The 25913-nt window shown below is 35.5% G+C and overlaps 1 protein-coding gene across 1 annotated transcript in view; it reads right to left on the bottom strand.

Moving 5' to 3' along the window:
• The window catches only part of GPC5 (glypican 5), a 610423-nt gene that overhangs the window by 379925 nt on the left and 204585 nt on the right, over nt 1-25913 (bottom strand). Inside the window, exon 7 of the mRNA XM_088051284.1 lies at nt 13378-13498. Within this exon, the coding sequence (XP_087907410.1) occupies nt 13378-13498 (121 nt within the window). The remainder of the gene's footprint in view (nt 1-13377; nt 13499-25913) is intronic.

Raw genomic sequence — 25913 nt, forward strand, 5'->3', positions numbered from 1 at the left:
TGTTCTATTGTTGTGGTCCTCAATCATTTCTATATTATCTGACTTTTCTTCAGATTGCCAAATCTTGTCATTTCCAAATTTGTAAAACACTGCATTTTTAAGCCAAGATCATTTAGTACTGGCTGCAATGCCAACCTCTGAGGAACTATCCTAGTAATCTTTCTGCAGCCTAATAACTGCTCTTTAAACATATGTGGTTACACTTTTTTACTTCCTATATTTTTTTCTTTTTAACTTAATTTCATAACCACAAAATCTAGAATCCTTATACTTCCAACTAGGTCAAACTTAATTCATATAACATTTTAGCAACCATTTTACTGACACACAGAGATTTTTCTACAATACTTCTTCAAGCAAAGATTCTACTACATGATGTTTGAATGGTATATTGACAAGATATTATATTGCTCTGTCACAGGCTCTCTGTAAACACATGTTGTCTCTTAGCACATTTTCTGCTTTCTCCTTTCCTCCTCATTTTCTCCTAAATTGATTCATGCTTGTGTGGTCCATCTTTTGGTATATAGAAGCATGAACTGAGACTTCAAATTTTTTACTTGAACATGATCATCTACATTTTATTTCCAAAACCTCATTCTCATTCACCACCTTTTAGATTCCATAATAATTTTCACCTTTGTTAGTTAAACAGATGAACAGAAGCTCAGTTCTCTCAAAGAGGCTTTTAGCTTTTCTTGCTGAAGATTTTTGTTACTATTTATTTTACTCTTGTTCATGAGTTTAAATCAGCATGACATCTGGAAATTCAATGTAATCCCTGCACTTTCTAATGCCTTTCCATGGAGTTTCTTATTTTCACTAGGACTCTATACTTTTGCTTATCAATTTTGACTTGGATCCTCACTTTGTTATATTATTTTTCCTCTGTTTTTTTTGATACTTAAACTTGAGTTTCTACAATTCAGATACATCTTGTACTCAAAATCATTACCTTAGCAGAATTGCTCTCATATCCCTAATTTTATACTGCAAACAGGTCAAAGCTGGGTGAAAGCAATCCTCCAAATCACCCCAAACCACCTATAGAAAACTCTGAAAAAAATAAGGAAAAGAGCACTGAGATGTTTGTCAGATGGAAATCCTGAAGATTGGCATTTCTGCTAAAATTTTGTGTCATGAAAATATATCCTGACTTAATTATGATCACTCAAATTACTCCCAAGAAATTAGCTTATCAGGGGGTTTTAATAAAGTTTTCACATCTGGGGAACTTCTAATAGGTTTTAGAAACATACAGGATTTTTGTGTGGCAGTCAATCTATTCTTGAAAGACAGCTGCCTTTGGTCCACATGAAGAAATGCAAACAGAATTCAGAGTAGCCCACAATGAAACAAATTCTGTATCTTTGGCCAAATGTATCTGAGAAAGGTACCTCAGTTTGGAGTGTGGTTATTCTAGAATGCCAAAATAGAAAAAATGAGACATTCTAGAATATGAGTCACACAATCTCAAGCCTGAAGTGACTCTGGAGGTGTCTTTTCCCTTTTCCTGCAGAGAAAACAACCAATTTAGAGGATTTAAGATTTAAATGACTCAAGGTTTGAACCCAGGCTACAATTTTGCTTTCACTATCAAGGTAGTAATAGATATTCATGTTACTCTGCATTTTTCTAAAAATACAAACAATACCAATATACTGTTTTCCTATCCTGAAGGAACTTGCATATTTCACAGCCTGAATAATGAACTGTCATACAACTTAGAAAGCAATAAAGGCAAGACTCAAAAATAATCATTGAAGTGCTTGAAACATTATTATTTTAAATGTATTGGCAAACAAAAGAGAGAGAACAAGAAGGGGAAAAGAAGTTGAGCAGCATCAAAAATAAAAGAATTTTATAAAATTAAGTCTTTATCTAAGCCACCCATTCCTGTAAAATATAGAAGTACAGAAGAAAAGAGTACAATCTTGGGGTGCACATTCCCCGTTGATCTATAATAGGAAATGTCTTAAGCAAAATTTCCTTGAAATAATCTAATGAACATATAGTTCTCCATATTATATAATTTTTTTTAAATTAAAAAATTTCAATTTTAAACTGAATATGGAATCAAAAATCAAAAGAATGTCTGAGGGGAAAAAAAAAGAGACTATTACACAAATATCAAATAAAAAATAAAACAGAGTTTAAATATTCATAGCTTCTTATTTGTTCCTATATTTCAATTATTAACATTTTCTCTTATTTTTTGTTTCTGTAATTTATTTCTAGGGTTTTTTTCCTTCCTGTTGGAAAAAAAAGTTTTAGGAAATATTAGAAATTGAATTAAATAGGAAGCATAAGCAGGAATGAAAAGCATATGGCATTAAAAGATTTTTTCAGTTAGAAGTTTCATTTTAAACCAATGCTTTTTCTCTTTTAGAACTTTCAAATAAATGCTTCCTCAGAATTCCCCCAAACTATTTTATTACTTGCTATGTTTTCATTCACCATTATTTCTTGATAAAACTTCTGTCACACAGAAGTTTCTAACTGAAGAGATTTCCTCCTAGATAGGAAGATACACATCTTTTTACTCATGTGCATGAAAACAATTTTCTTAAAACTGATGTTTTATGAATTGACCTGTTCACATATAAGCCCCCACAATATATCAAGCTCACTGTTTTATGAGATTTAATTTTACTTACACCAAAAATACAAGTGTCTCTTTACAACACCTGCAGTGTTTAACTACGGTTATCCAGCAGAAAAATACACTCAAATCTGACCAACCCAGGGGTCTGAGATTGCATAAGGAGACAAGTCCGTTCCTTGATTATTACAGATTATGATTATGTTCTAAGAAGCACCTAAATGGGTATGTCCACACTTCAACAGCTAAATCCTAACTTTACACTCTGATCTTAGCACATTCCTCATACAAGACTTCCTTAAAAGGGCTGGAAGAAAATCAAACAAGTGGTTTCTTGAAGGATCTGCGTAGAATGCCAGTATAAGCAATAAAAGCAATAACAAATGCACTCCTGTTACATGTAGTAACTAAAGAAATCACAGTACCTTACCTGGCTATGGTGAATCTTGTGAGTTATGCAGATAAGATACGTAATAATTTTTTGGATAAGAAAAGGTATTAAGGGTACATGTAGGTTCATACAAAATCAATCAGAAAAGCTCTGGAGACAACATTTAAGCTGCTAGGAAAAAAAAATTAAAGACCAAGCCCTCCACAGTAGCATTTAATGACATACTTTCAGAATCCTATATGGCTACGAAACCAGAAGTAGAAGAACAATATTAATCTAAAATTGAAGAAAAAGTGCAAGGAAAAAAAAAGAATCTGATTAATTAAGAACAGTAGACACTAGAAATTAAGAGAGCTGTTACAGAAGGAACTAATTGCAGCTGGACTGTAAAGGAATCAGACGTCTGGCTCTTCAAACAAGGTTTCAAATAGGTTGTAAAAGAGTTCTTAAACAGGAGAATGGGGAAAATCTGACAGCTGTGACAAAATATGTACTAGGTATGTAATGCTGTACTGTGGCATGGAGGTACAGAGCTTTAGAGGAGGACTTCTAATGAATGAAATGATAGAAGAGAACAACAGTCAAACAGAAAGTGGAAAAAAAACAGATGAAATGGATTAAATTATTACAATAAATAAAAACTCTTCCCGAAGAATTTCCAAGCAACTATTGAATGCCATGCTCCATGGTTATGATGCTACCTGATTCTTCAAAATCTGTATGAGACCTACTTGGAAAGCAGATTGTTACATTTTTCTGTATGACAAGGGTGTTAAATCAGAAGATGAAGAAATAAAGAAATTAATGATGGATAGTTTTATAAACAGTAGCCTTACTGTGGTACAGGTCTGGCAGAGAAGTTTGCATATTCTCACTAAAAATGTTGGTAAATTTACTGACATATTATGCTACAGTTTTTTGTTTGCCCAGATCTGTGTGCATCAATAAGGAAGCATAGACCTGAGTAAACAGTTCTGTTGTAAGGTAGAGTTAGGGCAAGGCAGCTGCATTAAGAAGGAAATTACAGTTCAAGGTAACAGAATTGGGGTTTTGCAGCCTCTTTCAATCTTATCACTGTGTTTTTATCATAGTCATTCATTATTCACACTTTAAAATGCCTCCCTATCTTTCATCACAATCAAGACAAAAGTTTTCACAGAGGCTATGATACACTTCTCTCCTACTTTCCTGCATTACTAGTTAGTAGCTAACAGTAAGACCTTAATTCAGACATTTAAAATTAATTTTTTCAGTTATAGTCCTGACTGACTGGGAAACAACATTCTTGCTTTTGAGCTAGGTTGTCATTTTTCCAGACCTGCATACCAACAGAGACAGAAGGTCAGATATCTGTTAAAAGAGATATCAAATATGACAGGGAAGTATTTTATGGAATGAGATTAAAACCATGTGATTATTTGAAAGAGGAAGAAGAACTGGGGAGGGTCAGGAAGCAGAAATAAGAAGATGACAAGGGGAAACTGGACCTGGCAGAATACTTAGAGGATTATAGAAGAAGAATAGGACAATTCTGTATTCACTGCAAATATACATCCCATTAACAGGCAGAAAATAAAGGAAAACACTTTCATCTGAAGTTAGCTTACAGTACTTCTATCACAAAATTTCTTTTTATCATTTGCACAGCCTGGACTATTGGCCAGTGTACCTATGAGATTTATACAGTAATCACATGTCAAGTAAACTAGACGAGGATAGTGATTACTTTTAATTATTTTGCTCAACTGAAGTGACAAGCAAGTTACAAGAAGAGAAGTTTCTAATCAGTACATTATCATACATGAAAAAATGGGGTCTGTATATTTTATTTAGGAATTTACAGATCCAGGATTGGTTTAGGATTCTCTTTAAAGATACAGTTGCTTGGGGTTTTTTATCTTACAGTTGTTTAGTACTACCTGATAGGACTAGTTCTATCATTGCAGTGAGGAAGTCCATAGATCAAGCTGAATGACTCACTGAGAGAAAAAAGAAACGTGCAGGGAAAAGAGGAAGCAGAGGTGTCCCACCAGTGTCCCACTACCAGAACAGCATTTGCTACTATTACCACTGGTTCCAGAGTAGGAAGGAGAAAGAGGTGTCTCCATTTTCTCTACAAAGTATGAGCAACAAGGATGGAGCTTAGCAAACAAGTTAGGGTGGGTGCTTGGAAGAAGAATGTTTTGATTTTCAAAGCTTTCTTCTGTCTGCTCTTAAAGATGGAGCTTATCAGACACAGACAAGTGTTAAAAAGGCCAAAACACAGCATTAAGGAACTGGTAAGTATGCTGGTTTTAAGCAAACAAACAAATAATATTTACTTTTAAGATGTAAGGTTTTGAAAAGTCATTTAAAGAAATGAACACATTAAAGAACTTAACTTAGACTTCACAATCTGTTTAATAAAGTATATTAAGATTGGTTTGTTTTTTTAAAGACGAAATTTGAAAAATATTTTTCCAAAGTAATAGCTAATCTGTTTTGTAAAGAAATATATAAATGTCTATTCAATTGGGTTACTATCAAAGTTATTCTTTTTTCTATCTTGACAAGTTTTCTTCTGTGAATGTATTTTTTATTACATGCTTGTTTTAGAAGGAATATAGAATCAGCATATTTATCATGTTTCTTTTGGTTTCTGTATTTTAAATCTATCAGTTAAATACAGAGCAGTGTAATGTTTCTGTACTGGAGAAAAGATAAGAAACCTACCCACAAACTTAGCACATAATCATAGTCTGCCAGGATATATTTGTATTTTTCTGTATTCTCTCTTGAAACAAAAACTGCTTTAAAAAAAAATGCACAGCACATGCACAGCTTGTTTCTGACACTTCCACAGTCCTGAAGAGCTTTGCTGAGACTTCATGCAAATTAAATATTTCACCTTTGCTACTGATTCTTCAACTGCTTGCTGACTGACTCTCTCAAGACAAAACCAGGGTTGTGCTGAGCAAAATTTGTGACCTTAAACTATACGGTACAGTTTCAAATACTGTTTGTGTTATCCACATGAATTTCAGACCCACGGGGTTCAAAAGCAGTTGAATGCTCCATACTATGCTGCTGCTTTCCACAATTTCCTAAACTTCCAGCAAGCAGATGAGTTCCTTAGGCAACACACAGCCCTCATAGATAACATCAGATTTCTGTTTATAAGATTTCAGAGCAACAGATTGCTTTCCAGACTGGTATTTCTTGTGCCTACAGAACACATTGCTTATTTTACAAACTGGCAAGGAGAACAAATTATGATGATGCTTGCAGCAAATGACTTGCTCTGTATTGCTCTCCACAGGTCACTGCCTCCGAGGATTTCCCAGGACTGAGACCAAAAGGAAATAGCTTGTCTCAAATAGGAAACATTCAACATGCTCAAAAAGGATGCATTACTTTTCAGGCCAGAAAGTCTGTGACCAGCATTTTTTTTCCCTTAACAGTTAACCATTTAAATGCTTCTGCTTTTTTTTTTTTTTTTAAATTTGTTTTGTGCTTCTGTGGTACGTGTTTTGTTTCAGATATCACAGTTTTGCATAGTGACATACTTTGTACATATTCTAAGAAATGGTCTTATTATCACTGAAGATAAAGGAACCTCTTTTCTTTGTGCTTTCTGTTTTATAATTGTTGATGACATCTTTTCATGTCCATAGTATTGATGACAGCTCTTCCCATGTTTATTACCTGGAGTTAACAGCGTAGGAGTTCACACAGCATAGTCATGGAGTCAATGGAATCATAGAATAGTTCAGCTTGGGAGGGACCTTTAAAGGTCTTCAAGTCCAATCCTCAACCCCCCAGTAGCATTCTCCTCAGCTGTGACACTTGGACTGACAAAAGGTAAAGCATTCCCATCAACATTTTTGGAACTGCTGCTAAATTTGAATAGTCTCTGCTCCTGTACACAATCCACAGGCAGTAAATCAAGGTGGGACACAGTGCTCAGCCAGCACCAAACACAAATGGACACACAGCACAGGCATCCTGCTAATTCCCTTGATATGTCAGCAGGAATTTCCATGGTAATGAGAAGACCACTACAACACCACATAAATGGCACTTACATCTTACTGGTACCTACTGTTAAGTCCAGTTACTGTCCCACTCTTCTTCTTCCTTTTTAATGTATTTGCTTGAATACAAAGTATTCTCTTAATGTTACTGAGATGTTGACAGATCATATCTGTCATTAATTAGTACTAACAGGAACAGTGTCTTCTCAAACTTTTGTTGATACTTTCCATCCTGATATGATATTATTTCTGTAGTTGCTGAACATCTGCTCTTAAGAGGCTGTCAATTAAGGTAACGATGGGAAGGCTCTGTGATGTGTGTCAGATTTCATAAGTTAGAGCCCCTATTTGATTTTCACTTCTGACTAGAGTTGATATCCTGCTTAACTTAAATATTCTAAAGCCTTATTTGATACTGCTCTACATTTCTCTTCCCTTTTTACCAAACACATTGTTCCAAGCATGTCAGTTGGAGAATATTCCTCTATTATCAATGAAATAAGAATATTGATTCAGAAGTATGTATTATAACAATGTATGGGGTGTGGTGGTCTCTATGAAGAGCAGGTGGAGCTACCCCAGGCTCTCCCAAAATCTCAAAAGTCCCCTTAATATTGTACTTAAAAATGAGAAGGTAAAACAATGGTCCTGTTTGGTTAAAAAACCTAACACAAGCAATTTTTACCAGCTATAACAGCAAACAATTTAGGTGCAAAATAGACTTTTGTAGATAGGATCTGCACCATAATGAATACTTCAGTTAGTGTCACTGTCCACCTAAGTAGCAAGAAAAGGCTGATTTATTTTCTCTGCCACTGTTCTCTTCACAAAATGGATAAGAATTGACAGTATCTCCCTGCTGCATCAAGAAAAAGGTTTTCTCACTGTGCACTGTGCAAAGCTTTATAAGAAATGCAAGGAGAAAAATAACAAAAAATCAAATGTTAAGGATTTGTTTAAATTAGCCCATTATTAAGAGTTTTATACAAATTTGTACAACAAACAATTTCAGAAAGCTGTGTGCAATGTATACTCTTGCCATTTAGGCATAAATCCTATTTAAAAGAAGATACTTCACAAAAATATTTTTTTTAAATGAACAGGACTTTGATTAGCCCTTAATAATTCTGGTAATCTAGTTAGTGAAAAACAAAGTAAGATAGGGAAACTGCTGCTGGCATTTTAAGTAAATTACTGATCAGAAGGACTATGTGGCTGGTGACTGTTTTTCTCAATTTACCTCCTAAGAATCCCACAGCGGTAGATGCATCAGCTAAACTGCATACCCTCCTAATCGCTTTTGTTTTTTCCTGCCTTCTACCTGTAAACCTACAAATATTTAGGTTTGAGTTTAACCTTAATTTTCCAAGACATACAGTCATCTCAGAATGTTCATATAACTTTTAGTGTTTGACTTACTAATACAGAAAGACTACCTTTGTGAGCGACAAGAAGGGTTTATACCTTCACTATCATCAGAGAACTGTGAAGAAAAACTGTTCACTCTCAATAGATACAAAGCATCAGCAATCCTGCACTCTTTTGTGTACTTTTGAGGCTGGAAGTTGAAGTATATTTTAAAGGGAGGAGTATGAAACTCAGAAAATAATTTCCCACCTCATTTCTAACTGCTTAATATTTTTACAGGAATTCAGCCAATATTTTACATGCAGTGGTAATAATCAAGCACTTACCATACTGTTGGCACCAGCCAGCAGTCAGAGGCAGCTCTCCATAGAGGGGATAAAAGACTGAAACAGCTCACACAACAATATGAAATAGACTTCCCTGTCAAGTAGGAATATCCTGATATCCCTGTATCACTAGTACTCTACTGTCATGCCTTGCCAAAAGCAGAATTTGTCCAAGGGTTTGCTTTCAAAAGGACAGGAGCATTGTATTACTTCCAGAAATAAATTTAAAAAAAAGGAGCAGTACCTACAAATCACTGGGAAAAAAAAAATTAACGCAATCAACACACTGAGCTGTTCTTTACCTGTAGGTTTGTTCTAACTTTGGATGAAACCAAGTGTAAAAACAAACAAACAAACAAACAGTAAAAACAAAACCTAAGGCAAAATTAACATTTAGATATGCATTTGTAATATGAAATACAAAATAAACTTGTGAGGAAGGCTTTCCTAGAGCAACAAAAAATAAATAGTCAGTTTAGGAGCAAACGCGGCTGAAAGCAATTCTAATACCAGTGAATATTAAATGGCTGCTGCATAAAGTGCACTGAAATTTTGCTTCCCACTTACCCATTATTGAAAGGTATAAACTGCAGGTTACACCATATCAACCATATCAAAAGCATTTAAGAAGAGAAAGAAAAATTTAGAAAGGGAGTCTCCAAGAGCATGTTACTGAAGAGTGTGTCAAACTGCACCTGCCTAATGCTGTACTCTTGAGAATTCTCTCATTCCATGACAACAAACTGCATTTCAGTCATTGAAGAAGTCATCAAAATGTTTAATTTGTGACATATATACAGCTGTTGGCACTACTGTAAGAGGCAGAGAGGCTTTAGGTGGTTATCGTAACACTACAGTAAGTAGGCACAACTGCAAGTGCCACACCTTGTGCATGAATGATTTCAAAACATGGGTCTCTGTATGAGCAGCTGAGGATTCAGGTAATATATTCCATCCCCATTTCCAATCCATACTTGAACAGCTCTTACAAAAACACATATTAACTCGACTGTGCTGTGGTACATGGATAAAAGCTTTAAAAAATGCAGATGGAAAATTTAGCTGTTAGCATGCCAAATCAGTGTCAAAACAAAGTCTCATCTCACTATTTTTGCAACCTTTTTGAGATAGGTAAATGGGAAAATGGCAGCATGGTGAAACAGTGCTCACCATGCAATAGTAATGACAAGTTATGAAGGAAAAATTAGACTGTCACCAGCATTTAATGTCATATGAAGTACTGGCATTTACACCTTTAAGGAACATAAGCATCAATTCCATTAGGGACAGTCTGCAGCCCTTTGTGGAGAAGGTAAATATTATTTTATGCATATCAGCCAGCACTCTAGTGGTATAGCAGTGCAAAATGGTATCTTTTCCAAATAAGTTCAGACATGCCTTTTACTGCACCTAGAAATCGGAAATAATTTATCTTGATAGAAGCATTTAAATTTCCAGTATAGTCACTAATGGTAGGTGCCTCTGGAGATCTCCAGAGTGAGATTTGGTCTGCCTAATTTAGACAGCAGACATAGGAGTATCTTCTGCTATGGCAAGATTTCCTGAAATGAGTAAGACTTTATTTAACCTGTAAATACAAGCTCCAAGTAATGTCTATTACTTTCAGAAGCAGTATCTTTTTGAGATTCTCTTCTGAAAGAAGAAACACACTGAAAAGACCAAGGTCCCATTACCTGTAATCACAACTCCAAAATATCACACTTACTTCATAACCTTAGTATTTGAACTTGCAGGAATGATGAATTAATCATGGGTTTAAATGATTGGGGAAGAAAGGAGAATAATTCCCATTACTATTAATGCCATATGAAACTGACTTTGCTTATCTTGATTACCTATTAGAGTGATAGCTGCAGGCTGCAGTACATAAAATGATATGCACTGAACCCATAATTTTCCTGCCTGAAGATAAATGAATGAAGAAGAGTTCATAATTTAAAACTCTCCAATATACCAGTCTATACAAGTAAGGAGTTGTACAGAAGAAGGTGACTTTTTCAAGCCATATTCAGCAATGACTGGTTCAGCAGATCTCATTTAAGTTCCTCTAACTGCACTTTTCTGTTGTGAATACGAACCTGCAGAGTCCAGGGCACAGATTACAGCCATTGGGGTCTAACAGAATCAAAAAGTTCTATTGATTTTTTTGTAAATCCACTATTTACAGAAAAAGGAGTATTACTGTGCCTCTCTCACAAAGCAGAACTGCCCAGAAACCACTGCCTGATGAAAGGAGGTACTGTCACTTATGCAACCAGGGATTGATTTCAAGTGTTTAAATTTTTAAGAGGAAAGCACCTAGAAAACAGAGTTTAAACACTGTATGTTTACATATTTTAAAGCTAATTCTTTGCTTGGGACTTTTATGCCTTTGTATATCCAACAGGAAAAAATAGAGGAGATGCTAAGAAATCTGTCCTCTTCTGTACGCATGATAGAATGGTATTGATCTGTTTTCCTAAATTAACATTAAATATGAGCAGAAAGGGATCTCAAAAATCTCTGCCCTTTTGCTATTTTCACTCTGAAGATGAATTAAAGTATATAGTTTTGTAAATTTCAGGAATTAGTTTTGTAAAACTTGACCAATATGTTTTGTTCCTACTAAGTTAGCCACTTAAAATTTTGAAGTTCAGTAATACAGCTTGTATAGTGTGTTAGGTTTAAGTATGACTCTGTCTCTGAGGCATCACCACAATCCATTAAGCTCCCCTTATTTTCTGCCCATTGTAAGCTTAATATGTGATTCATCATTTTTCATACCACACAGGACAAAAAGGTGATCTTTTGTATTTGAATTTCTAATTTACACTCCTCATCTTCCATCTCCAAGCAGTAAATGGTGAAGAAGCTTTTTTTCCAGCTTCTACAACCCTTTTTTTTTTTTTCCTGGGGAAAAAAAAGTTATATGTCAGGTCTCTAAGGATTTTTATGCTCTCTTTATCCCTTGACCCTATTTTCATACTCAGAGCTACAAGGAAAGAAACTATCCCACATTAAGAAAATATACTTGGAGGTTAGTAAGCATTTCAGTATGTAAATTATATGTCCTTTTCCCCAAGATCCACTCAAGTCTTTAGGGACAAGGGCAAGCAAGCTCTCAAAATGAAATACTTTATAATGGAAATATTCTATTCCACTCTTTTAGGTACTCACTCAAGGAGAAAACAACACAACTTCAAGTCTCTAGAGGAAACCAACACAATAAACTATACAGACAGTTTTAATATAAAGGGAGGAAAGCATTCTTGATAAATGAAAGACTTTGGAACTTATCAAGTAATATTTGCAAAGTTTATCTTTGTAAAGTATTTTGTAGTTATTAATTAAATCATGGCATCTCTTGTAAGGAAAATTGCATTGATTTTCCCACCATTGTAGATGCTGTTTTAATAAAGAAGAGACAAAAGCATGATGCTGAGGCTGGAGGGATAAAAAAGATATTTCTTTTAGGAAGGAAAGAATAATGATTGCCTTTGAACTTCAAAACTAATGGCACTTCTTCGAGAAAACAACACTACTGATGGAAAAGAAATTTTTCTGGTTTTGTTTTTCTTTTTTCTATTTCATCAGTCTTTGTTTTGTTGTCAGAGAAGAGTTATTGTTCACAATTAGAGATATAAGAACCAAAAGGGTTTACTGTGAAGCTATCAGTAATATTTCAACTCCAGAAACCATAAGGGAAATTGTATTTAAAAGCTGTCAAGAAGATGTGAAAAAAGAATTAAAGCAAGTCCTTAGATGGATCTAAATGCACTAGGCAAGGAGAAGACAATATCTCTAATTTTCTTGTTTGGGGAATGGGGTAGAGAAGGGAAGACAATAAAAGGGAGGATCTTCGTGGTCTTCCTAAGTAGCTTCTCTTTTTACCAGTGCAGAGAGGATACTGGATTAAATGGGTCACTGACAAGAAACACCTGTAGAACCTTTCTGGTCACCGAGCCTTCAGATCAGAGTGAAAACTTGTATTTTTAAACTGAAATACAGAGCTGAATACAGAGCAAAATAACTGTTGTCTTCCACAGGCATTATGTTTTTGTCCTCTAGTTCTGGCTATCTGTTCATATAAATGGGCATGTAACTAGAGATACCTGTAATCCTGTAAATTTATTACAGTATTATGATTGTACAGAACCATATTGCAATTGACTTCCTTGTAAGCCTTAAATTTACTAATTCACAGACATGTACATCAGGTAACAAACAATAGGCACGTGATTTTCATTCAAACTTCCTAGTTTTTCTGTCTGGCATCTAAACAAAAAGCCTCACAGCAATATAAGAAAGAACCCAGATTTAGTAAAGAGGGAAGAGGGAAATTAAGTTTTATTGTTATTTAAACATATGCACCCAGTTAATGTCCCTAAATCATATTGTTTGTGCTTCTGCATGCTTACTGCAATGCCGAGCTGCGGTACTTGCAGGTACAGATGGCCCAGCTGCCAGAGCCTCACTTCCTACACTTATCTGCCATATGCAAGCCTTTTAACTAAATCATTTTTAATAACTGAAGTGAGACAGAGAGCAACTAGTGTTTTGCTGTAGATGTGCACTCAGCAGAAACTTGAATTAACCTTCATGGTGCAGTAAATTAATACTTTCATTACTAGAGTGGTAGTAAGAACTATACTGTATCCACAGGAAGAAGCATCTTACCTGAATAACATGTTTCAGCTTGTCAATAATTTGACTTATTACAGGATCTGTTCCCTTCACTTTTACTTCTGGATTTGCAGACTGAGCTTTGATTCCAGTGCCAACCACACGGTGCGTATAGCTAGTTTAATACAGAAACACACATAAAAATGGTTTAGTAACTTACTCTACTCTCAGAGAGTCATCTTCTAATTTGTATTATCTCTCATGGCACCAGCATACCTCTTTAATGAGATGCATTAATTTTGTGCACATATTTTTCACAAAAAAAGGAACACAACAAAATATAATTACTACATTCCGCAAAGTTCTGTTATTTATTAGCACTTTAAGTTTACTGCAAACTTTAATAAGCAAAGTTATCTGCATTTTGTAGCATGAAAAATTCAGCCCTGTGCATGTCCTTTTGTGTGTGTGCAAAAAGACTGTGCTCCATTTTGATTTTGCTAAATACAATGGCATGATGATTGCCTAAATGTGTGACATTTCAGGTTTTTAAAACAAACTCCAGATCCCATACACGCTGTAAGTTCAGAAATAAACCTGAAGTTTTCTAGTGTTTGTATGAGTGCATGCGCAGACAGAATATTTATTGAAAGGTAACAGCCACATTGTGCATAAATTATTTAGCATTACATAAATTATATAAGCAAGAATAGGCCAAAATGTACTAGACATATAGATATATAAAAAGAAAAAGGAAAAAAAAGATACAAGCTGATTTTAAAAGTAACTCCTTGAGTAAGTAGAACATTTTTTATAATACAACAAAATTCAAAATACAGTAAATAAACTAACCACTGAGCAGGATTCTGTAGCTTATTAAGAAGCAATTCTTCATTCAACTTACCATACTATATGTAATACTCAAGTTATGCAAGAAAAACTGAGTATCTACCTTCTCATTACAGATATTGTACATTATGCAAATACTCTCCATATGCTATATTTTTTCAGCATACTCTATAATAGGATAACTCTATATGTCTCTGTCTCAAAAGTACTTTGCCAGATGTTTTGCTGCATGAAAAAGAAATGAAATAACATTATCAGAAATGTCTAATTCCTGCCTGCTGCATCCACATGTAAGCGCAGACAACACAGCATATTCAAATTTTGCAGAATTTCTTTCATCAAAATCATTACAGGTCCTCTTAACTCTACAGAAAAGCTTGTATATATGCTAAACAATGAATGCAGTTCAATAAAACAAGGTTGCCACATAACAACGATATTTTGTCCTTGATCTTTACTTAAATATCACCCTAAATGAGATTTAGGATATTCCTGAGGAAGTGTACATACTGAATAAATGAATGGCTCATATAATTGAAAAGGTGTTATTTTGGTTTACAGCAGACAACTTTCTGTGCTGTCTTGTAGCAATGGAGCCATTTTCCAGCTTGAAGTGATGGGGAAAAACTTTGTATAAGGGTGTGGACAAAACCCACAGTCTGCCTGCTAGTCTTGAGCCATTGTTAATGCAGCAATTTGGGCTGGGTCAACAAATCTTCTGGTAATTCTAAGTGTGAAAAAAATTAAAATTAAATATAAAAACCTTCAAAAAAATTCTTTGGCAGTCATTTGTATAAAACAAAATATGTAAATAAATAAATAAATAATTCCAGCTGAACAATACAGCAGTGACCAGAAAAAATAACACACTAGTTCAATGCAACACCAAAATTCCTCTTCACTCCATAACACTATAAAAAATCTTGAAGGTTATGTCTATCCTTTCTATCCAGTGGTCCTGTTCTGCTTCACAGCATGCAAAATCCGTGTTCTCACTTTCTGTCACTCAGAATTCTTCAATTAACACCTTTTTTTCAAATGCTGCAAACCCAACTATTGCACATTTGCCTGTGAACTGCATAGCTATGAAAAAGAATACCCTTTCTGTTTGTTTTTTTTTAATTCAATGATACTCATTTCTCTAACAATGCAGGAAGAAATAAATCATGCAGAAGCTGGAACTTCCCTAGACTACAATTTTATTAGTTTAACACACCTGGGAATTATTTGGCAATGACTCATTCAAGACTATAATTTCTTTTTCAGCTACTTCTACAATGAAATCAGAAGTCTTGCACAGTTGAAGATCCCAATTAACATACAAGTTTATGTCAATAGAGAAAATACCAATCCTTACACACCAACTCACTCTATGGACCCAGTATTGGTATAATCACTACACTTTCCGAAGTTTTCTGGTAATCAAATTTACAAGATATTTACCACACTCCCACCTTGACTCTTAAAGGAGTTGATATTTCTCTCAAAAAAATCCTCATACTTTTGAAGTGATGTGTTATTATTCAAGCTTTGCAAAGTTTTTACTCCTTTGAGAGTTTTTAATTTTGTATTCCAAGACTTCAGTCTTGAAATTGATCCTTCAGGTTCTGGATGTGAATTCTCCCCCAGGAACATATGAGGAGCAACCATCACATATGGAAAATGAAGAGCTGAATTTCAAAAATTAAGATTAATTTAAATGGAATTTGATTTGGACGAATATTTTGCCTAAAATGTATTTGGTTTGCTTGGCAAAAGCAAAGCCCAGGGAAGGCTGCAGGAGTGGCTTCTGGGACAAGATGCCAGAAGTTTTCCCCATGTCCAGCAGAGCCAATGCCAGCCAGCTCCAAGACAGACCCACTGCTGGCCAAGCCCAAGCCCAACAGTGATGGTGACAGTACTCCTGTGATTTAAAATGGAGAAAAAACTGCTGAGCAAGAGGAGGTGGACGAGATGAATTGATAATATGAGAGAAACAGCCCTGCAGACCCATGGAGGGAGAAGTCTATGCTGGAGCAGGTTTGCTGGCAGGTGACACTTGGAAGGACCCACACTGGAGCAGCCTGCTCCCGATGTACTCCACCCTGTGGAAAAGACCCATGCTGGAGAAGTTTGTGAAGAACTGCAGCCTGTAAGAAAGACCCACATTAGAAAAGTTCATGGACAACTGACTCCCATGGGATGGACTCTGTGCTGGAGCAAGGGAAGAGTGTGAGGAAGAAAGTGGCAGAGACAGTATGTAATGAATGCCCAAATGTGAGTACAATCAATGTATTGAAGTAAATTAATACATACATTTGCATTTTTATTGTTATTGGAAATCCTAACCCATATTAAATTTGCTTTCACTGCAAGATGGTCCAGCTTTGACCAATTGACATTAAAAATTCTCATTTAATTTTGAGTTTGTTGTAATTATATGCTCTGGCAAGTCATAAGGCAGATTGAAAACCTTTTTTCTTTCTTCAGGTGCATAATAAGGCATTGACAAAACCTTATGAAATATTGTTTTATTGATTCTTCTAATAAAAGTAAGTAATGAAAGTCAACATATTTTTGTTTAATCTACACTTTGCTTGAAATGGTATCTTTTGCTTACAAAAATTTATAAATTACTTATAAGTTGTTTCATACTCCACATAATTGTGATTAATTAAAAAATGTCTATAAATCTAACATCTTCAAATACTCTAATGTAAATGAAATGATCTGTCAAAGCTAAACAGGCTATTGGGAATCAGCATGGTACACAAAGCTTCATCCCTGTAGACTCACATTTATATGCAAAATTTGTTTCCCTTTATTTGGGGGTGGGGAAAATATGAAAATCTTAGATTCTTGGTTTGAGAGACTTCATTCATTTTAAAGTTTTAATATGGCATTAATCACTTTCTGTTTCTCTAACTCCTAATGTACAAGTAATGGGAAAAATATTTTAAGGATCCCCACAGAGGTAGTCTGACTTAAGCAAGTGTTGCTCAGATTTGAATCCTGGGGAAAAAAAATGACTAATTTCTTGCTAGAGAAATAATAGACCCACCATCTGTGCTCATTTCTGTACAAACATGGTAATGTATCACATCACTTTAATAGGCAGACTTGGTCCCCAAGTACTATTCATTTTCATCAGCATTAGGAAAAAAACCCAAGAACCAATATATTTGTAGTTTATAAACATGTTTTAAAGTGATGAATAACAAGGTGCCCATTTTCTGAGCTCAATATATGAATATTCATGTAAATTACCTATTACTCTTTATTGTAGTTATGAATACAATTGGTGGGGTTTACTTTTGATTCTCTCAAGATCTCTGATAAAAGAGAAAATCATGCTTTATTTGCTATCACAAAATTCTTGGTACATGCAGTTGGAAAAACTATTAGAAGTAATAAATACACCAATTCTTGTATGATTCAGCCAGCTTGGATGTGGCACTTCAGGAATATCTGTACATGTATGTCCCTCCAGCACAAAATAATCTGTATTATTTTGTGATGACAACTAATACATCATTTTTACAGTCAACAACAGATTATGATTTTCCTTTTCGAGCTATTTTTTGGCACTTTGACCATCTTTCAAGTGGGCAATTAAATGAAAGTTGTACTATGACAGAAAAGCTATTGTCCAGAACATTCCTAAGTGTACTTGAAGTCAAGCCTCTCCCAAGAGACATGGTGATATTCTATACTTTAGCAATTTTAGCTGGTCAACCCATCCTGATGTATCTCTTTCAATTGCTACCATCACCACCTGTCACTGCCTTCTTCTGGTCACCAGTGGTGTTCCCCAGGATTCAGTATTCAGGATTCAGTATAATGGCCTTAAGATGTTCCTGTTGAACGTCTTTATCGATGGTTGGGAGAAGCAGCTGAAGTACAGCCTCAGTCAGTTCACAGATGACACCAAATCAGGTGGAGGTGTTGATCTGCTGGAGGGTAGGAAGGCTCCACAGAGAGATATGGAAAGATTCAAACAGTGGGCTGAGGACAATGCCATAAGGTTCGGTCAGGCCAACTCCTGAGTCCTGCACTTGGTTCACAGCAACCTCATGCAGCACCATAGGCTCAAGGAAGAGTGGCTTGAGAGGTGATCAGCAGAAAGGAGCTGAGGGATGCTGGTTGATGCACAGCTGAACATCAGCCAGCTTGTGCCCAGGTGTCCAAGCACTGACTGTCCCTCTGTACTCTGCACTGGTGAGGCCTCACATCAAATCCTATGCTCAGTTTTGGGCGGTCACATTAAAAAGGACATTGAGGTGCTGGAACATGTCCTGGAAAGGGCAGCAAGGCTTATGAAGGGTTTAGAAAACAAATCCTATAAGGAGCTGCTGGGGAAACAGATTGTTTAGTCTCGAGGAGACTTGGAGGGAACCTCATTGCTCTCTACAACTACCTGATAGGAAGCTGTAGTGAGAGTTTCTTCTGCCATGTGAAAGAGCAAGAGGAAATGGCCTTAAGATGTGCCAAGAGAGATTCAGATCAGATATGAAAAAAATCACTGAAAGAGTGGTTAGTCTTGGGAGTAAGTTGCTCAGGGAGGTGGTGGAGTCATCAACGCTGGAAGTGTTTGAGAGGAGTCTGGATGTGTCACTGGGGGATATGGTTTATGATGATAATGCTGCTAGTTTGATAGTGAGACTAGATGATCTTAAAGGTCTCTTCCATCCTTGATTCAGTGTGATTCTTGTGCTTTTCAGTGCTTTGGTCAATTGCCTCTATCAGGAATCTGTGCAGTAAGTTGTCAAGTTGCAAGGTCATGAAACTGAGACAACTATTCTGGCTGTGAAAGGCTTACCCTGGCATACACTGCCTTACCCCTGAAATGCTGGTGTGTGCCAGGTAGTCACACAGCTGTAGAATGTTCAGTGGGGCCATAGCTGCTGTGCTGCAGCTGTACTGACACTGCCTGATAAAGCTCATTTTGTTAATCACTTTGTGGCACTAGGATTCTCATCTTCATTTGTGATATTTCATCTCAAATGAGATCTTACTGCATTAGAGAAATCTCCATGACAGTAAATAGAAAACAAATTCCTCATCTGGTAACAGTGGAGAAGTTTCTCTCAATCCACCTAATTTTCTGCATTTGAAACCAATTTGGTGTAAATGATGCAATGCTGGTTTTCATCTGTCTGCTTGAATTAAGCAGTGAAATGCTAGGGAACTAGTTTTAAAATAAGGGTTTGCTTCCACCACGTTCTTTGGGAAGATCCAGATGATGAGAATATAATGCTCAAGAAACCAAATAACTTTTAAAATATTTATTTACTGTATTTATTTATCATATATATAATTTATTTATTATATATTAATATGTATATATTATTTATATCTTTATTTACTGTTTTCATCTCCTCTAACTGCTATTGATACAGTAACCAAGCTGCAACTTTTGTAGAATGCTCTCTCCTTCATGAAATGGATTTTCTTTTTTGTATCCTCTAGTTTTTAAAAGTAAGCCTTCATGTACTGGTCTTGTTAAGGGATTTGTTTTGTTCAGCTTCTCACGTTAATTGAATTCAAAATTACTTCAGAACTTGGGTTGTTGGCACTTACAAGTTTCAAGCAAGCACCTGTATTTATATAGTCTCACTGTGTTTAAGAACAGTAAAATAGCACAGTGTGCCCACTACATTTTATTTCAGACATGGGATATGATTTTTAATAACTCCTTCTCAGCTTGCTTGCTTTATGACTGCTGATAATTACTGGCTTACACCTGCTATTGCTAGCATCTTCATCACGGCTGGGCATTTCAAAATTTTGGGTAATGTTAATTGAGAAATGAACAATTACCTGAATACTAGTAAAAGATAAACATATACAGCAACAAATGAGTAAGAGTGTTCAGTTGTGAGTATTTTAATTAGCAAAGATGAACAAATAAAAGAATCACTGAAACAGTAAAAACCTCTTGAAACTTAGACAGATGTGCTGGCTATTTTTTAGTCTTATGTAGTGTTTTAAAAGTAGAGATCGAAAAATTAGCTTTTTAGCTAATTAGCTTACAAACAGAAAGTTTGTAAAAAATATCTTACACCTAGCTATCAGAGACAGTACTTGTAGTAATTCTAGGACAGATCCTATTTGCCCTAAACATTTTCAACACATATTAATGATTAAAAAACTCAATAAAATAAAAATAAAATTAAATAAAATTATATCAGATAATTTTCTTTATCATTGACCAGATCTGCCTTGTTAAAGGAAAACAAAAAATAGCAAATCAGCCTTCAGACTTTTCTACATTTGAAGACTAAGTGACACGTTATTGAATTACTTGTTTTACAACAGATACTTCATTTTAACATAGTTATGTTCACATGAATAAAACAAGTAACACTGAAGTATGTACTAAAGTATAGAGTCTTTCAGAGTATTTCTTTCAATGAATTTCCAAGTATGGCCGAGTCCAGTTTTTTTGTACAGTACAAAACCTTTTATCATCAATAATTTCCATTATGTTCTAATCCTACAAAACATCTTTGAGCTCTTCTAAAGCTCATAAACTCCAACATTGCACAACAGTCTCTGTTTGAATACTAACATTTTTGAGAGGATTCTATATGTGATTGGGAGCCAATTGGTCATAGTTTTAATGTTGGCTGTGTCTACTAAAAATAAGTTTTTAATAAGCCATAAGAAGTGATAATGATGTCCTGAAGGCTTCCTTAGACAGGTCTCCCTCTTGAGACTTTCAAAAGCACCAACTTGTCTCCAGCTTCTATGTGTAGAACATGTATTTAGAAGGATTGTTTCCCTATGCCTCTGAAATCCTCTACAGGATATATGTCTGTCAAGTCAGACTATCCTTTTTTGCAAATAATGTAACTTCTACTAAAAGCTAAATTTTCTTCTTCAGAAAAAAAATGCTGTAACCTACATATTGAAAATTCATTTTTAAAAGCTTTCTTCTAGCACAGCAAATTTTATACTGTTTCAAAAATTGCAGAACTTTTGAAGGACTCTCACTCGAAAGATGCCATGGAAATTAGTCTTCTTGTCAATTAACGGTAATCACCATAATAGCTACCTATCTGTACCTATCCCTACAGTATGTTGTTATTTTCTGGACAGAGATGCTATTCTTATATGTGATGCAAAATGAATGCCCCAAAAAGCATGATAAAACATGTCTGTAATGCACCTTAACAAATAAATGTGTGCTACTAATTGCAAGATCTGTCAAAGGGAAAAGAAGAGCTTTGAGAGAGATATTTCATTTAAACTAGGTGCCTAGGGTAAGTCACATGTTTAAAATTGAGAAAATAAATTCTTATTACATTAGAAAATAGCTAAACAGCAGACATATGCAAGAGCACTAAATCTAGATAAATGAGGACAACAGTATCTCCTTCTTCTTGTAGTATTCTGGAAATCTTTTAACAACCGTAATAATTCTACTGTACCTTCATTTAATGGAGCAAGGAAATGAGAGATATTAATTACCATAAACAAGCACATAAATGTTTACAGAAAATAGCTGGCAAAACAAAAGGAATTACCTTGGAAAAACAATTCAAGCAACTTGGAAATGCAAAGCTGTCAAGCCTAATTAGTGTAAAATTGAGAAGCCTGCTTCCCCTACAGGATACTAAAGTATTTCTGCTTGGAAATAATGAAAGGGTCATGCAACTGTGGCATTATGTAGGACACCAAACCTTGAAGCCAGAAATATGATATGCCATATTTTGTCCAACATAACGCTTCAATGCAGAGACAAAAGGGTCCTCTAGGGACCTGGAATGCACCTGAAAATTTTAGGACTGTTACCCGCCACAGTCAGTATTTATCTCACAGCCCCGTAAGAAGTACACCATTACAAATTACGTCTAAAGTGCACTTTCACAATCTGTTCTTTGTTATTGAACGGTCTGGGGTTTTTTCTGAGGTAATTTATGGAAAATTAGCACAAAATGAGAGTAAAGTTCTAGTGAAGGACTATTAAACAGATAATTAACTTAAATATGGCTATTGATAAAAGAAAAAAAGGTCATTCAGCAAATAAAGGTCATATGAAGGAATCAACCTAAGTCACTGTGCAATGGTAAGAGTGAAGTGCTATTTCAGTAAATTCACTGACATGAGTCACCTGATAATTTTTTTCTTGTTTATTATAAAGAATTAAATCCCATATTGTGAAAAAGCTGTCCTCTGTTGTCCAAGTGCACCCAGAGTCAGCAACATATTGGTGGATTATTAATAAATCACTGTAAGTGATTATAAGCCCAAGTCATCTCTGTGGCTTGGGAGTAATTTTGTCTTCCTAATTTACCTAAATGTGGATGAATGTTTCAAACTAGGACTCAGTGACGCATATACAACTGTCATGGTTTTAAAGCAGTAACTAAAAAATTAATAGAAAACTTACTTATTTTTTGCTGTGAGATATGGATTAGAACAAGAGCAAAACAGGCTTAAAACTTAAAAGGAATAAAGAAAGTTTATTAACAAAACTTCAAGAATAAGAACACCAGAATAAAACTTCCAGAAAAACCCTTTTTTCTCCCACTACCCAACCATTCTTTTGTTTACATGACAACATAGAGACAACAAACTTTGGAACTTTGGTGTTTAAACAGTCTCCAGTTCCTGCTAGAATCTTTTCATCAGTCTCTGTAGAGAAACAGAAGTCTTCTTCTGCTAATCTATGGAGTTTCTCACAAGAAAACTATTTCCGTTATAGCTTTCTATTTTTCTGATGCCAGCTGCCCCGAAATCTGCTATCAGTTCTCTCCTCCCATTTCACATCACTCTGAGGTGTGTATGGGTCAATGAGTCTAGGGATGTCATTTTTAAGGATGAGTTATTCAAAGGCAAAAGTTCTCTTCATCTGTCTCTGTGAGCTTCTTCTGGAAACAGAAGTTTTCTCTTTGCCTCTACAAAAGCCCCAAATCTTCAACTATTACTTCTCTCCTCCCTGTTCCAGCACCTCACTGTATCACAATTACTCCACCTTTTGCTCAAAATCCATACTTTGAACACTCTATTCCTCCCCATATACTCTGTCATGAATTAAAGGAGTGTTTTCAGGACACTATTGTCCATCTCCATAGCTTTAACAGAAAGATATTTCAGCTTATAAAGCATCTCCTTATTCTCTATCTCTTCTGAAGTTTAATTCTTTTCTTTACTGTCTCTAATAGTTTATAAAGTCTCTTTACATGTTGATTACTCTCGTTTTCTTTCTCTGGAAAAAAGGATTAATCTGCAAGTCTCATCTGGGTAATGAAAAGGTTAAAATCTTGCCCAGGCTTTGTAGATGGTTCTGTGATCTCTGCTGGAGCAGCAGCTGGAGTTGTCTGTGATGGAAGATTCTTCATGGCTGCTCTGGAGAGCGTGGTCACTGTCTCAGCCCGCCACAGGTCAAGAGCTTTTTTCTTTCTTTACTCGGCAGTCTCTGGTGAATTCAGTCACAACAAAAACTGCAGCCGAGCCAGGGACCGGCCTGGCCCGGCCAGAGCCCGGGGCAAGCCCCGCAGGCCCCATCTCCCGGCCGGGAGCTGCGGCAGGCCCAGCCCAGCCCCTGCCCCACGGGGCCGCATGGCCTGGGCAGGGGACGGGAACCAGCTAAAGCTCTGTTACCTTTCACAGCCAGGAAACAGAGACAAAGAAATTCCCAGGCTTAGGTCTGAAGGTGGTGTTCACAGGTTGATCTCACTTTTCAATGGTTAAAACTGCTGTCAATTTTTAGAAATGGCCAGCTGTTGGTTAGGAGACAAACTCCCATCAGCCTCCAGCGGCTTTAGCTTCCTTAGGTGTTTCTCTTTGTTTTCTTAAATGCCAATCTATCACAACAACAGATGACACTTTTTAACTTAAAAAAATAAGATAAATTATCTTAAATGTTTTTTGAAACCTATGTACTTAATAGTAATTGGGAGGGGGAACAGGGGGAACAGGTCATTGTTTGTTTGGTTTTTTTTGATTTTGTTGGTTTGGGGTTTTTCCCCCCCAGACAAAACACTTCAGTGTAATCTGTTCCCATTTTCAATACTACCAAGTCTTGGAGAATATAACATTTTCCTGATGAGATATTGGATGTAATTGCCTCTTCATTCAAAACAATTTTACACTTAGTCCAGTGCATTTACATCATATACATATATCTGTGTAGAAGGAAAATCAGTCCTCTGGACTACTCCACAGTTTGGATTGGAGAAAATTTTTCTCAGCAACTAGAAGTTTGTTCAGCAGTTAACCCCGAACTTTTTTTGATTTCATAACTTTATTATTCACAGCACCTTTGCTGGAAGCATTTGCATTCCCCGATTTGCAAACTACCTACATTGCCTGTTCCCAGAGTGATGTGAATAGCTCATATGAAGAACAAATACGGTTATGTATCAGAAGTTTTACAGCATGCTGTATTTTATTAAATAATAGAAACAAGCATTACATTATAATGCCAGTTATGTGCTACTGTTATTTAATCTTCATGGGAAATTAAGCATTTTGTATCATGTCATATTTTAGCAATTACATTAAAGTAACTTTTCATTTTGTACTGGTGCTTAACTAACCTTACACCAAAGACAAGTACAGTTGCCTTAACCTTTGATGCTTTTCACCCTCCATGAGAACTATGATGGATATCTTTAAAGTATTTCAGGGCAAGTCACAAAGCATATGGATATTATTTAAAGCTGTACTCAAAGACAGTGGCACATGCACAAAGAACTTCAGTTTCAGAAGCCATTAATAGCAGAATAATGAACTGTAATTCTGTTCCAAGTAACAAACTTCTGGAGAAGGCTGAAGAATATTCTGGGAAGTCATTACGCAGTTATCTGGACTGGCCTATTAAGACTTGCGTCCTTCATTTCCAATATTTTCAGACAAAAAAAAAAGCTTGTTTTAGATGCACATTTTTAATATCTAACAGAATAGGAATAATGTAAACACCATATACAAAGCATACCATGGTACAGGAGGCATAAGCAGGGATAAAAACACATTCAAGGATCTTTCAGTGTTGTCTGCAACATTTCAGCCCAATGATTCTTGCATTCATGTGGAGCTATCTTTTAATGTTTCTTTAAAAAGATTAACTCATTTTTATCTTTTGTGGGTGAAATCAATAAATATATGAGCTAGGAAAGCTGACATAGCGAATGTTTAACTGTTTAAAGACAGGGATTGTATTGGAGGTTTAAGAGTGTTAATAAACTTTTGCGTTCCCCTTTCTTCCCAACCACCCCTTCTTGTGACTTTTTACAAATTTTACTTATCGCATTTAGTTATTGCATTCTTTTAGATATAAATGAGTGGATTTAAATACATTTATTTTCTCTTCAGTGGGAAAAGGTTCATAGGACCATAGTAGTAAAAATACTTTAACAAAATTTTACAAAGATCATATTTCCAGGTCCTTGGTTCAGTTTTGTTGTCATATGAATCACTGTAATTGTACTTTGTTTGGCCCCACTGTGCTAAAATTACAATAAAAATGTGGCAGTAATTCCCGTTCAATCAAATCTTATCAAAATACAGCCTTTAGACAAATATCACACAATTTTAGCCTGAGAATGTCCTCTCCCCCACAAGAAGTAATATTATAAAATTATTAGCAAACATACTCCACTTTCTTATTTTAGCTATTTAAAAATTGGGCATCTACTGCCTAAGCATCTATTGTCTACAGAGTATAGAAAGAGAAAGAAAAAAGAAGTCCCTCCTGTGGGAAATAAAGCAATAGTGTAGGATGAAATGATGACTTGTCCTCGCCATTGGACATG

This window comes from Pseudopodoces humilis, chromosome 2, assembly GCF_049639895.1.
Source record: "Pseudopodoces humilis isolate 2021_Gansu_Grassland_sample_001 chromosome 2, ASM4963989v1, whole genome shotgun sequence".
Lineage (NCBI taxonomy): Eukaryota > Metazoa > Chordata > Aves > Passeriformes > Paridae > Pseudopodoces > Pseudopodoces humilis.